The 12,346-nt window shown below is 55.4% G+C and overlaps 1 protein-coding gene across 5 annotated transcripts in view; it reads left to right on the forward strand.

The window, feature by feature from the left end:
- The window catches only part of MAVS (mitochondrial antiviral signaling protein), a 32,286-nt gene that overhangs the window by 5,423 nt on the left and 14,517 nt on the right, over positions 1-12,346 (forward strand). For 3 of the 5 annotated variants that reach the window (XR_012645215.1, XR_012645216.1, XM_074991667.1), the window contains exons 2-6: positions 3,619-3,748; positions 5,696-5,870; positions 8,046-8,329; positions 9,118-10,075; positions 11,561-11,904. Coding sequence is in view for 3 of the 5 variants with exons in the window: in XM_074991667.1 (XP_074847768.1) it covers positions 3,632-3,748; positions 5,696-5,870; positions 8,046-8,329; positions 9,118-10,075; positions 11,561-11,904 (1,878 nt within the window). In the remaining 2 variants the exon portion in view is untranslated. Of the gene's footprint in view, positions 1-3,618; positions 3,749-5,695; positions 5,871-8,045; positions 8,330-9,117; positions 10,076-11,560; positions 11,905-12,346 lie in introns of those variants that run through there. The other 2 variants (XM_074991670.1, XM_074991669.1) reach the window with 2 other exon arrangements.

Raw genomic sequence — 12,346 nt, forward strand, 5'->3', positions numbered from 1 at the left:
AAGAAAAGCAAGTAGCAGCTACTTACCAGTGGATGTGATCAGAGGGGTTGCTGAGAATCAGGAAATGCGTGCCAGCCATTCCAGTTCTAGGGACTGCAGTAAGGTTGACACTGACTCATCTGGTGCCAATATGTAACTGATGTTTCCAATGAACAGTCAACCAAACAAAAAATCAAGTTTCAGCTTTCTGCAGTAATTCACCCCTTGGCTCACTCACCCCCATCACTGTCACCCTGCTGTAAGTACTGCCGTTTCTGGGGAAAAAAGGCATGGATGATTCATGGTAGCCCTTGGGAGGTGCACTGCCCCCCCATGCTTCTGTCAACATTTTAATTGCTAACTGGGGTGCTCCTGTATGCCCCCCTCTTCCTCCAGGGGGCCCTCCCAGCACTCCTTCCACCCACAGGCACCAGTCACCTCAGAAGAAGGATGTGCAGAAAATGTCAGATTTTAAAATGTTAGTCATATGGCCTTTTTGAAACAGTCAGAGCTAACCTGAATGGCCCTCCCACCCCCTAAAACCTGCTATAGACAAAGATACAGCCTCCCAGCATACAGCTGATGTTAATAAACAGCTCATGTGTAGGTGGTAGTGCCGTGAGAACGGGTATTCCACAGCAGGGGCTGGCCTGGGAGGGGACACCCATTGAGATGAATGGACCAGTCCACGACTTGCGGAGCATCTATAGCAAGAGTTTTCATTCATGGAGCTACAGAGCACCACTGAAAATGTGCCCATATATCAGCCCCAATGTTGATCCTCTAACCCAGGGGTGGGCAGGAATTTTTGATGGGGCGGGGGGCACTCCAAGAATTCAGCAAGTGATGGAAGTTAATGGCGGAGGTGCAGGATCTGTAATGGAGACTGGGTGTGGAGGGGGTGCAGGGGGTGGGTACAGGAGAGTATTCTGACCAGGAGGAGTGATGTATGAGAGAGAGAAGGGCTGAAAGGGGGTTGTGACCTGGTGCAGGAGGGGAACAGAGGGGTGGGGGGAGGGGCTGGGTGCCGGGGGGAAGAATCTGGCCAGGGGGTATTTACTCAGGCAGGCTCAGAGTGGACAGCCGCCTGTGTGCAACATGTGCCCCTTTCAGGAGGCCGGGGGGCTACTTTGCATGCTGCCTGTGCTGCAAGCACGGCCCATTCAGCTCCCCATTGGCTGGTTTTCAGCCAGTAGGAGCTGTAAGATTGTGCGGGGGTGGAAGCAGCACCCAGAGCCCTCCCCCTCATCCTTGGGAGCATGGTGCTCGCAGAAGCATGTGGCCCCTGGCCCCCAGCCCCCAGCAGACGGCTGCTTTGGGTGGCGTGCAGGGCATGGGATTTAGGGAGTTTGTGCAAGGTACCTGCTGGGCTGCGGGCCTGATTTGGCAGCTTGTTGGACCAGATCCAGCCCGTTGGCTGTATTTTGTGCACTCCTGCTCTAACCTTCTCGGGCACCCCCTGCACCCGCCCCGGCCCATGAGCCCTGCAGCCACCCCTGCAAAGGCTGGTTCCCGGAACGGCAGCACCCCTAAGGTTTGACAGGGATGTGGCCCAGGTTGTGCTCCTGACTCTGTGGCCTGTGGATTCATCTGAAAATATCCAGTGGAGCTGAATGTCCTGCCTTACGCCTATATAATCCATCTCCAATGCAGAGCCCTTTCCCTCCTACGTTAGCCTCCAAGGTCTGTGGCTCTGCTCTCCTCCCAGCCAAAGCAGTTATCCCCTTCCCGGTTGCCTGTGGCCTCTCCAGCCCAACTGAGGGCATGAAGGGGCAAGGAGGAGAACCGAGTTAATAGCAGAGTGGCAGTGACGTGTTCCCAGGAAGTCATGTGCCACCTGCCTCCCTCAGCAGGGGGATTACTGTCACATCCCCTTCACTGCCACCACTTCCACAGCAGTTGACTGGCCACTCAGTGTTTTGCTGCTGAAGCACAGCACTCTGACACTTGTCTCTTGCGCTGGCAGAAGTTGTTCCGATAACAGGTACACTCGTCCTTCGTTAAACAAGTACTTGACTTACAAGTACTTGCTAAAACGAGGGGGACACACACACACCCTTGTGCACCAGACGAGTGAACTCCCCCCACTAATATGAGCCTTCTCCCCACCCCATGGCTCCAACCCGCCACAGCCTGACTCCCCCCCCGCCGGCTCCGCAGCCCCCCCACCCCACGACCTGGCTTGCTGCCAACACCCACCCAGCCCAGTCCCCAAACCCACCCCCCAGGTAGGTTAAGAACTTACTGTTGCTGCAGCCCAGAGGAGCCGCCGGTACCTCCAGCTGCGCATGTCAAAGTGGCTCCCACCGCGTGGCGGGGCAGCTCCATCCTCCGAAGTGGCTCTGACAGCGCAGCGGAGTGCCCGCCAGCACGTGGTCAGGCGCCTCCAGCCACGCTCCGCAGCTCCCCCCACCCGCACCCTCCGGCCCAGCCCACTCCCAACACCCTCCCCCGGCTCGCAGCTCCCCCCACCCGCACCCTCCGGCCCAGCCCACTCCCAACACCCTCCCCCGGCTCGCAGCTCCCCCCACCCACACCCTCCGGCCCAGCCCACTCCCAACACCCTCCCCCGGCTCGCAGCTCCCCACACCCGCACCCTCCGGCCCAGCCCACTCCCAACACCCTCCCCTGGCTCGCAGCTCACCCCTCACCCTCCGGCCCAGCCCACTCCCAACACCCTCCCCCGGCTCACAGCTCCCTCCACCTGCACCCTCCGGCCCAGCCCATTCCCAACACCCTCCCCTGTCTCGCAGCTCCCCCCAGCCACACCCTCCGGCCCAGCCCACTCCCAACACCCTCCCTCAGCTTGCAGCTCCCCCCGTCCCCTCCAGCCTAGCCTACTCCCAACACTCCCCTGACCCACAGCTTCCTGTGCCCCCCACCAGCCTGGCCTGCTCGCAACACCCACCCCAACCCGTTCCCCAAAGCCCCCAGCCAGCCACACCCCTCACGGGTACCACTGGTGCAGCCCAGAGGAACGAGCTGCCACCCCCTCCACCAGAGCCACCACTGGCTTGTATCCCTCCCTCCCGTTCATGCCCCCAAACTACCCCCAGCCTATAACCCTTTCCAACCCGCCCCCCCCAACCCAAGGTTCACGTACCTTTCAAAAGCAGCGCCATGTGCTGCCACCCCTTCACCGAGTGAGGAGGGCTAGGGGCCGATCAGAGACTTCAGCGTGTATTTAATGGGAATTTAGTGTCCCTCTTGCGAGTTTTCGCCCAAGAGCAGAAAGTTAGGAACCAGTTGTGCTCGACAGCGAGGGATGAGTGTATCCCCACACCCAGCTCGGCTCACCAGAATCTGAGAAAGGGCTGCAGGTTTCCCTGGGAGCGCAACACTCTTCTCCCGATGGGCTGAAATGAAAGGAAACGGACAGTGCTGCTTCACAAGCAGGGCACCCCACGTCTTCAGGGAGTGAGACCATTGTGTCAAAGATTAAATAGGCTTTACCGCCGTAGTCCATGTATAGGCCTTTGATGTCAACATTTCAGCTACAACCTTGCAAGTCATTGCCTGGGCTCCTTTTGGTCGAGACAGTCTGTTATGTGTGTACAGTCCTTTGCATGGTGGGGCCCAAGCTACCTATCAGCAACTACTGTGTGTGGTTTTTTGCTAAATTGATCTTCTCACTCTTAGGTGCTAAGCAAGGATGGGGTTTGCCGAGGACAAGATTTACGAATACATAAGGTGCAACATGTCAGACTTCCGCAGCATCCGGGTGATTAATCTGCTTCAGCATCTGCCGTGTCTCACGGATGGAGATAGGGTAACCCTGTCTTTTCTTCTTTGAACCTGCTTGGCAGGCGCACGTGTGTGGGAAAGGGGCTGGAGTGGCAGCATAGAGCATCCTTCTGCAACTCCAACCTCCTGTCTTGGGAACCAGCAACGTCACCCAGAACTGAGAAATGCTCTGGGCACTAGATTGGTGCTTAGGAATCTCTGGGAAGACCAAATAGAAAACAGACTCCTCTAGGTTCCTGGCCAGAACTGTCATGCTAGCATAATGGCTAAGGGGCAGGGGCATCAAACCTGCGCCCTCGAGAGCTAAAAGCACAAACAGTTACACCTTGAGCTGAAGAGTCTCTCTAGTAACTTTGCTCACATCTTCTGTGGTGCAGACACAATGGGGAGAAGGACAGGGCATACAGTGCACACTGGCCAGTGGGTTATGCCGCCAGATCCCTGAGTAATGTGCTGAACTAAGGCAGCCTCTTGCCAGGTTTGGAACTGGTGGCTGCAAATGGGAGGTGGATACTAGGAAGCATGAAGCCCAGACCAAATCCAGAAGGAGCAGCCAGGCAGCCTGTGGGATGCAGTGATGCCAGAACCGTAATGAGGAGGGACCCCAAGGAGGAGAGGTTCTTGCAGTCTCTGTTTTTTTTAACAGTATTAAAAAGTGATGAGGAAAAACTGCCCAGCCCGGGGAGGGGGTGGGGATGGGAGAAACAGAGTTGGCATCACGTTATCAAGCAATCTGCCATGGGTGCAGCCGTAGTCCAGACCTGGTCCCAACCCCAGCATGGACTGTCTTGCTTCTAAGGAGTTTCTCTCTCTGGATTGCGTTGCCAGTGAAGAATTCTTGGGCTGAGCTCTGTGTGTGGTGAGCAGGAGGGAGACAGCGAGAATGTGTGGGAGTGTTTTGTGGAAGCTGCATCCATGACTGCGGTTGCTCAGTAAGCCCCTGCCTAGCTAGAGGGAGCTACTTTCTGTAACCTGGAATCACTGTCTGCTTCTCGGGGACAGGCTGTTCCTGAAGTGCAGTTGCAGATCAGCAACCAGTGCTCCCAACCTGGCTAAGAACAGCCCAGGGGATTAGGAAGCTAGGAATGGCCAGACTGGATCAGGTCCCTCGTCTCTGAGCGTGAGCAGCACCAGGTGTTTCTGGGGAAGTTGCAAGACCCCTGCAGTGGGTGGAGGTGGGATTGTGTGCTCCCCTCCCTCGCCTCCCACCAAAAGGTGTCCTCCTGGTGCCCCAAAACAATTGTCTTAAATCTGGACCTGCGAGTGTATATATACATTTGCGAGGGCTGTGGCCTCTGCAGGCCATGGAAACTATGGTCTTGGCATGCAGTAGTGGCAGGCTGCTGAGCCTCAGTTGCTGAACCCTCATCCCCCACTGCCCGCTTACGCAATGACCTTGAAAGGTAAAGGGAGAGCCCTACAGCAGGGTTGGAAAAATAGCTCCCCCTTTCTCTTCCTCTGTTCCCTCTTCCCTCTCTCCCTAAGCCAAACACTGGGCCTGCTGCACTCCAGCTCCCTCTGGCTGCACTCTTTTCCACAGAGAGGTGGGAGGTTGGGTGGAATATGAGCTGTAACTTCTCTCAGCTTCCCTGCTCTGTCATCCTTCCTTCCAGGGCGCCCCTCTAACTTGCACCCCCTGCCGTCCTGCCTCCGATGCCTCTACGCACACCCAGCAGCGGTACCATTCTGCCTTGCAGCTCCCCTGGCTGCCCAGCAGGGGGCCACATCCTAGCAGATACTCCCAGCAACGCCAAACTCTGCCAAACAGCGCCGGGATGACTTTGTAGCTGACCCTCACCTCCCTGGAGCTCCATCTCACATTGAGCTACCCCGCCAGTGGGCTCCTGGCCAAACTCTTCCCCCTCGACCTGTGCAGGACCCCAGGCACTCAGCTTTATCCGGCTCCTGTTGTGAGCTGTGGTTGCCCCGTGGCCGACCCTCTTCTCAGTGTTCTCTCTCTGCTGGTTTTTAGGAAAAGATCCAAGCAGAGGCTGACAGGAATGGGAACGAGATGGGCATGTGGCAGATCTTCTACCACCTGAAATCCAGGAGCAGCTGGGTGAAGGAGTTCATTGAGGCGCTCAGGAAGGAGAAGTACCACGATCTTGCAGAAAGGGTGCAGGAGCAGTACAGCGCTCACCAAATCCGTACGTTGCCTTGTAGTACCTGTCCCTTAGTGCATACTACCCTCTATTAGCTGCCCTGCAACCCACTCTGCCTGGGGCTCTCCCAGTGATCCCATCACCAGGCTATCTCAACACCTCACAATCTAGACTGCCAGCTAAGGCAGGGCTGCTCCCCCGCAGGTGCAGGCAGGGCGGGGTGTCAGAGGACAGTAGACACCTCGTGGGATCTGAGAGAGCACCAAATCCAGCGCAGCACCAAATTCCCACTGAAATCAAACACACACCTCGGATGCTCAGGCTATAAGTGACTTGCGGCTAAGCTGGGATTTGAATGCTGGGCTCCCCCGGCTCAGGCTAGTGCTGGGAATGGATGAGAACGGCTGGGTCACTTGATGATTCCCTGTTCTGTTCACTCACTCTGGGGCATCGGGCATTAGCCAGTATCAGAAGCCGGGATACTTGCCTACATGGACCATTTGGCTGCCCCGTATGTCTGTTCTTATGGGCTAACCACTGGGAAATCCTTCCTCTGTTGAGGCAATGCTGTTTCTTTGTCATTCCCTGGAAATTTCTTTGGAGTTATCACTTTGTTACAGGCGCTGGTCTCTACAACTGACATGAGACGTATATTTAAACCCTACAGCCTGCTAGTAGAGATCAGTGCCTGTTACAAAGTCTATCTCCTTCATCCTTCTTGTCCTGGGGCTTGATAAATCAGCCCCAGTCTTTCACATGCTTACCCTTTTACTGACCCACCTCCTTCTTGGAAATTTAATGCTCCACCTGTTCTGCAGGTCAGCAGGCCTGGTCTGAGCTGGCAGGTTCCAATGTTGAGGGATTCCCCCCCAGAAAGGGCACTTCCGCCTTCTCCTTGTTAAAACCTATGGTCTTCTGGCACCAGCTGCTAAGCTGATTGCATTTCCGATAGCACCAGCCAAGAAGAGGGGCCAGCATCTCAGCCTCTGAGGTCAAATTACGCTTGTAGAATTGTAGGGCACAGAGGTAGGGTGACCGGTGAACCTCTGTGCTGGGCAAGGGCTGGAGTTTGTGAATGGCCTGAAGTTGCAAACGCATGTGAAAGAGGAAAGGGGGCACCACATAGTCTACTTTCTAGGAATTCAGACTTGAGGTGACAGAGATCTGGATAACTACAACAAGGTCTGACCACCCTTCAGGTGGGTTGGGACCTGTATTTCCAACTGCCAGGAGCCACTGGCATGCCAGTGAGACCCATGCCCCTCTTGCAGACTGGTGCTGCAAACAGCAAGCAAACTCACTCAGTGGAGGGAGCAGCCACGAACCTCACCACGTCTTGCTCAGGGGCTGACTCTTAGCCATGAAGGCCTTGTCCAAGCCCCTGTCTCTGCCAGGCATGAAGCAAATGTCACTACCACACATCAGTGGGTTGGTAAGATGGGGAGAGGCCTGAGCATCATCCATAGAGTGAAAGACCCACGGTTCAGATTTCCTCACTAGCTAGTCAGCATTGGAAAGTTGGCCTGGTAGAACCGGACCTCATGGAGGCAGAGTGGTCTAGCCTGGATCCTGTCCATCCTGGCATGGTTGGTGCTGGGGCTTGAGCTAGTATTGCCTTCTAAAGACAAAGAGAAGAGGTCTGGTGACACGAATGTCACCTTCTGGAATCCTCCTGTTCATGCCACAAGCTGGCTTTGAACTTCAGGGGAGGCTGCAAGCCCCCTGTTATTTGTTCACCTGGAGCTGGGCCTGGCTGGTTTCCCCAGGGGTGAAGGAGGGAAAGGATGCTGGAGGAGGTCAGTAGTCCTTGGTTTCTCTGGGGGTGATCTTTGCCTGCCAGGATGCCCTGCGCAGGGTATAGGTTGTATTTAACTTGTATATCTTTGTAGTAAGCCGTGGTTTGGTGTACAGGGCAGATGTCAGTGCTCTGGAGCTGAGGTGAGGTGAGAGAGAGATCTCAGCCCGGTTGCTAGGGGACATCTGCCTGTTTCCTAGGAAATGCCATCACATCCACAACACCTGTTCATTGGCTGTGTCAGCTGAGAGCCATGGAGAGCAAGAACCCCTTTCTTCCTCCTGCGGGGCACACCTCTGAGTGACAGTGCTTGGTTGCCTCTGACTGAACAGAACACTTCACCTGTGGGGCTGCACCTGTGCTAAAGCCAGCCCCTGCCAGTACTCACCGCCACTTCACATATTCTGTGCCCTCTCTTACTGCAGAGCCTCGGAACGGGGCCCCGCGTCCTGCTGCCAGTCATTCTCCGCCTGGCTCCTTGTCGGCCTCCTCTCCAATGCCACCACCTGCTGCTGATCCAGATCCCCAGCACACTGGCCCCACATGTCAGAACAACGGCCATGCTTCTCCACTGGCCAGGCAAGCAGCTGGTCTCCCAGGGTCCGGTGCATCCCCACCTCAGGCAGCTCTCTGGAGAGAAGAAAGCTGCCAGCACCTGGGGGACTACAATACTCCTGTGCAAGCAGTGGAGCAGTTGTCAAAACAAAAGGTTTGTTGGTCTTTGAGAGTGGCCTGTGGCATCAGAACTCAAGTCTTGTCCTGACTCTTAAAGCTGCCCAAGTGGGCCAAATTCCTCCCGCATCCCAGCCCTCCTGTGCCCGTCAGAAGGGCTAGAGGTCAGCCAGATCTGGCTGGCCCCCAGGGCATGGGAGTGCCATCAGTCCTGCACTGCACCCATTCCGTCCAAAGTAGATCCAGAGATTCAGGGTGTTTCAGCCGTGGGCTTGATGGATTGGGTGGCCAGGAGGTGGCCCAGACCCTTGTCTATCTCTGCGGCTGCTCCTGCCGTGGAGAAGTGGCTGCCATACGCGCTGGGTACCGTGGCAGTCAAGTTCCCTCCTCTGCGGTAGCTGCTCCATTCTACTTGCCCGAGAATATGGCAGTTCCCCCCGGTCAAAAGGTGATCTTGGTGTTAGGGGAGTGCCAGATTGTCACCCCCTAAATCCCACAGGCCTCAAGGCAGGGACACAGGGAGCACTGCCTATGTTCCCCCCACATAAGCGCTCTGGTGAGCACCCAAAGCAGCTGTCTGCCAGGATGAGGGGAAAAGCTAGTCTCCATGTCTGTTCAGTGGTGGGCCTAACCCCTCCCTTCCCCCCAAGGTGCTCTCCCATTGGAGAGAGGAGTTTGGCACTGGGGAATTGTCTTCTTCAGAACGCATGGGTCAAAACAAGACCTCGGAGTCTGTCCGCACTTTGCATGAAGGAGCTCCAATCTCAATGTGGGCCCAAAGTGTAATTGTCTTATATTCTAAATATATCTCGGTTTCCTTCCCAGGTTACAGAAGAAGCCCAGACCCCAGGGAGGAAAGCTCCGAGTTCACAGCCCACTGGGAATGCAGGACTTGCTGATGTTAGGGCATCACAGGACATCAGTAATAGTGGAGATGGTCGGGTCCCAGCAGCCATCCATTTGTCTCCTGGGTCACCTGTGGGAGGCCAACTGGCTGGGGAGAGGGCGCTCAGAAGAGAGGTGGAAAGGGCTGAGCCAGGTATGCCAGTATCTGACCAAAGCAGACAGGGGCAGGACTGGGCTGGCTGCCAGCAGCACCCAGTCTGTGTGAGCGGTGGGTATTTTGGGAACATGAATCACCTGAAGGTTGGGAACAGCAGAAAGGTGGCTGTGCCTGGAGAGCATGTTCAGAGTATGGAGTCGGCCGCTGCTCATAGCCCAGGGGATTGTGTGAACCAGCCAGAAGAAGTTTACTATTCTTCTTTTGAACGCTCTTCCCTGGCTTCCAGTGCTGACAGAGCTGTCCTCAGAGGCAGGCAGCAGGCTGGAGATTCTCTGCAGCAAGAGAAGGATCAGGATTTGCAGGGTTACAAACATGAGAACCCGACAAGCAACACGGCAGATGTTCACAACCCTCTTCTCTGGCGGACCCCGTCTGATGAAGAGCAGAAACATGCCCGGGGGCTGAGAGACCAGGGCCAAGAGACAGACGCCTTTTCTCTACAGCGAATCAGAGATCCTGCACAAAGCCCATGCAGTGTTGGTGAGGCGGGAGTAATTAAAGGCAGGGCCAATTTTAGCCCTGCAGTAGGATCAGCGCCTGCCACCCAGCCAAGAAGCTCCAGTCCCACGGAGCTCAGTGAGGATGCGACTGCTCATGATACAGGAGTGTTGCCTCTTGGCACGACGTGCTCGGCCAGCTTCTCTAAAAAAACGGCCTCTCGCCCCTCCGCTGGAGCTTCCCAGGGGACCCCTGAACAGAACCCAGGCAGCAGCATCTGGGGTGAGCAGTCAGGAGGGTGCCTAGCACATACCCCAGGAGGTGCCAATAGACTGTCAGGCAGCAGGGGTAATAGCTTCCCCCATCACTATTCACACGGGAGCGTTTAAGTCTGGTCCTGCTGCAAGGGGACAGCAGCTTTAACACCATGGAAGAGTTAGGGACACTGAAACTTGTGATCAGAATTGCCCTGGCTTCCAGGTAATTGCAGTGTCTGCTGGCTTCTCCTACGCCCTGGCAGATCGAGGGGTGAGGGTTATGTGCATCTGATTCAGTGCAAGGATGGTTTTGGTGTTGTGCCACTGCCCTCCGGGGGGAACCGGCTGGCCCACTCGCTGGCCCGGAGCAGCCAAAGCTGGATTACTCACAGCTCGTCAACCCTGTACTGGGCCTAGGCTGACAGTACGAGAGAGGTGGATTTAGGAGCCAGCAAACTTAGCTAGATCATCAGCATAGGAGGCTGAGAAGTGATAGGCCCTCAGCCTGGGGCTGAACCCCTTGGGCTTCAGCTTTTCTGCCCCATGGGGATGTTGTGGCTTGGGCTGGCTCAGCCTTCAGTCTCCCCTCCTGTGGTCCTGTAGTAACATTTGTTGTCAGAAGGGTTTGCAGTGCAGCGAACTCTGAGAATCGCTGTGTTAGATCTGTGACCGTGGCTACAGCTACACTTGCCTAAAGCTTTGAAATGGCCGTGCTAATGGCCAAATCAGAGGATACTAATGAGATGCTGAAATGAATATTCAGCGCCTCATTAGCAGGCCGCCGGCCACGGCGCTTCGAAAGTGCCATCATTCGCTCGCCTGCGGCTTGTCTACAGGGGGGTTCTTTTCGAAAGGACCCCGCAGACTGCAAAATCCTCTTGTTCCTATCAGCTGGTAGGAATAAGGGGATTTTGATGTTGGTGGGGTCATTTCAAAAAGCATCCCCGTGTGGACGAGCCGCATGTGAGCGAAATGCAGCACTTTCAAAGTGCTGCAGCCAGCAGCATGCTAATTAGGTGCTGAATATTCATTTCAGCACCTCATTTGTATCCTCCAATTTGGCCACTAGCACGGTCATTTTGAAGTTTTGGCCAAGTGTAGACACGGCCCCTGTGTCCCACAATCACACTCCAGCTCTCTGTTGTGGGACTGCTCCAACACCCATTGAAGTCACTGGGAGGGTCCTTCCATTGACATCAGGCACCTTTGGATCAGACCCTTGTATGCGTGGTTTGTGGACACTGCGTTTTGTTCGGCATCCCTAATGCCGAATGGCCTCCTCCCCTCCCTTTTGGTGTCAGCAAGTAGAACATTTTCTCCCCTTTACAAGGAAGCCAAGAAACCTGACTTCATAAAGAGGTGCCAGATAAGCGTGACTCCTCCTGCCGTGGAGATAACCCCCACACCTCCCTTGAACTGGGACTTTCCTGTTGTTAACAGAGAAATACAGCAAGGTGGGGAGCTCACAACTCCCATTCACTAATACATGTTGTGCCTTGTTCCCCTACAGACCCTCAAAGCCAAGTCCACAGCCTGGCTCCTGCGACTCATAAGTTACATCCAGCCTCGAGATCTGAGCCCAGCAACATTCATGCAACCAGTTCTTCCTCACATCCTACCCCAGCCAGCCATAACAAAGTTCCCAAGCCCTCCGGCACCAGGCCTGCCACGGAATTCTCCCAAGTTAGTGGCTTCTCCTCTACTACTGCGATTCCGCCGAGTTCGCCTGGACTGCCCTCAGACCCATCAGGGCCAGCTTTCACTGGTGACCTGGGTGAGCTGAAACCTCCCATCCAAGAGACCAAACTGCCCGCGAGCAGCGCAGCCAGGAGCACCTCCCTGCCAAAGGAGAACGTAGGTTGTCGCACGTATTCACTTTGAGCCTCATACATAACGCCCCACCTGGCTTTGTGTTCCCTGAGTGACTCTCCCCAGCAGAATGTAGACTTTCAGAGAGACCCTGAAAAACAAGCTCCTTTAGGCCTGATCCCTTTCTGCAGCAGGTTCACATTTCAAGGTGCTGGTTTGGGTCTTTATTTCTCCATTCTTCTTGCCCTGTCCCAGACCTTTGTTTTAACCTAGTGAGGTTCTAATGGTAGAGTCTTGCAAGATTGTCCTGTGATGGACTTGAACCAAAGCCACTGAAGTCAGTGGGAAGACGCTCAGACCCAAAAGGTTGGCAAGGTCTGCTTTGTAGGTCTCCTAGTCTATCCCTTGGCATAGGGGAGTACACCAGAATTGTTCCCTGCTGCTTGCTGCAGTAGGTTGATTAGACTTCTGTGTCCATAATGATGGG

Source organism: Carettochelys insculpta, chromosome 4, assembly GCF_033958435.1.
Source record: "Carettochelys insculpta isolate YL-2023 chromosome 4, ASM3395843v1, whole genome shotgun sequence".
Classification (NCBI taxonomy): domain Eukaryota; kingdom Metazoa; phylum Chordata; order Testudines; family Carettochelyidae; genus Carettochelys; species Carettochelys insculpta.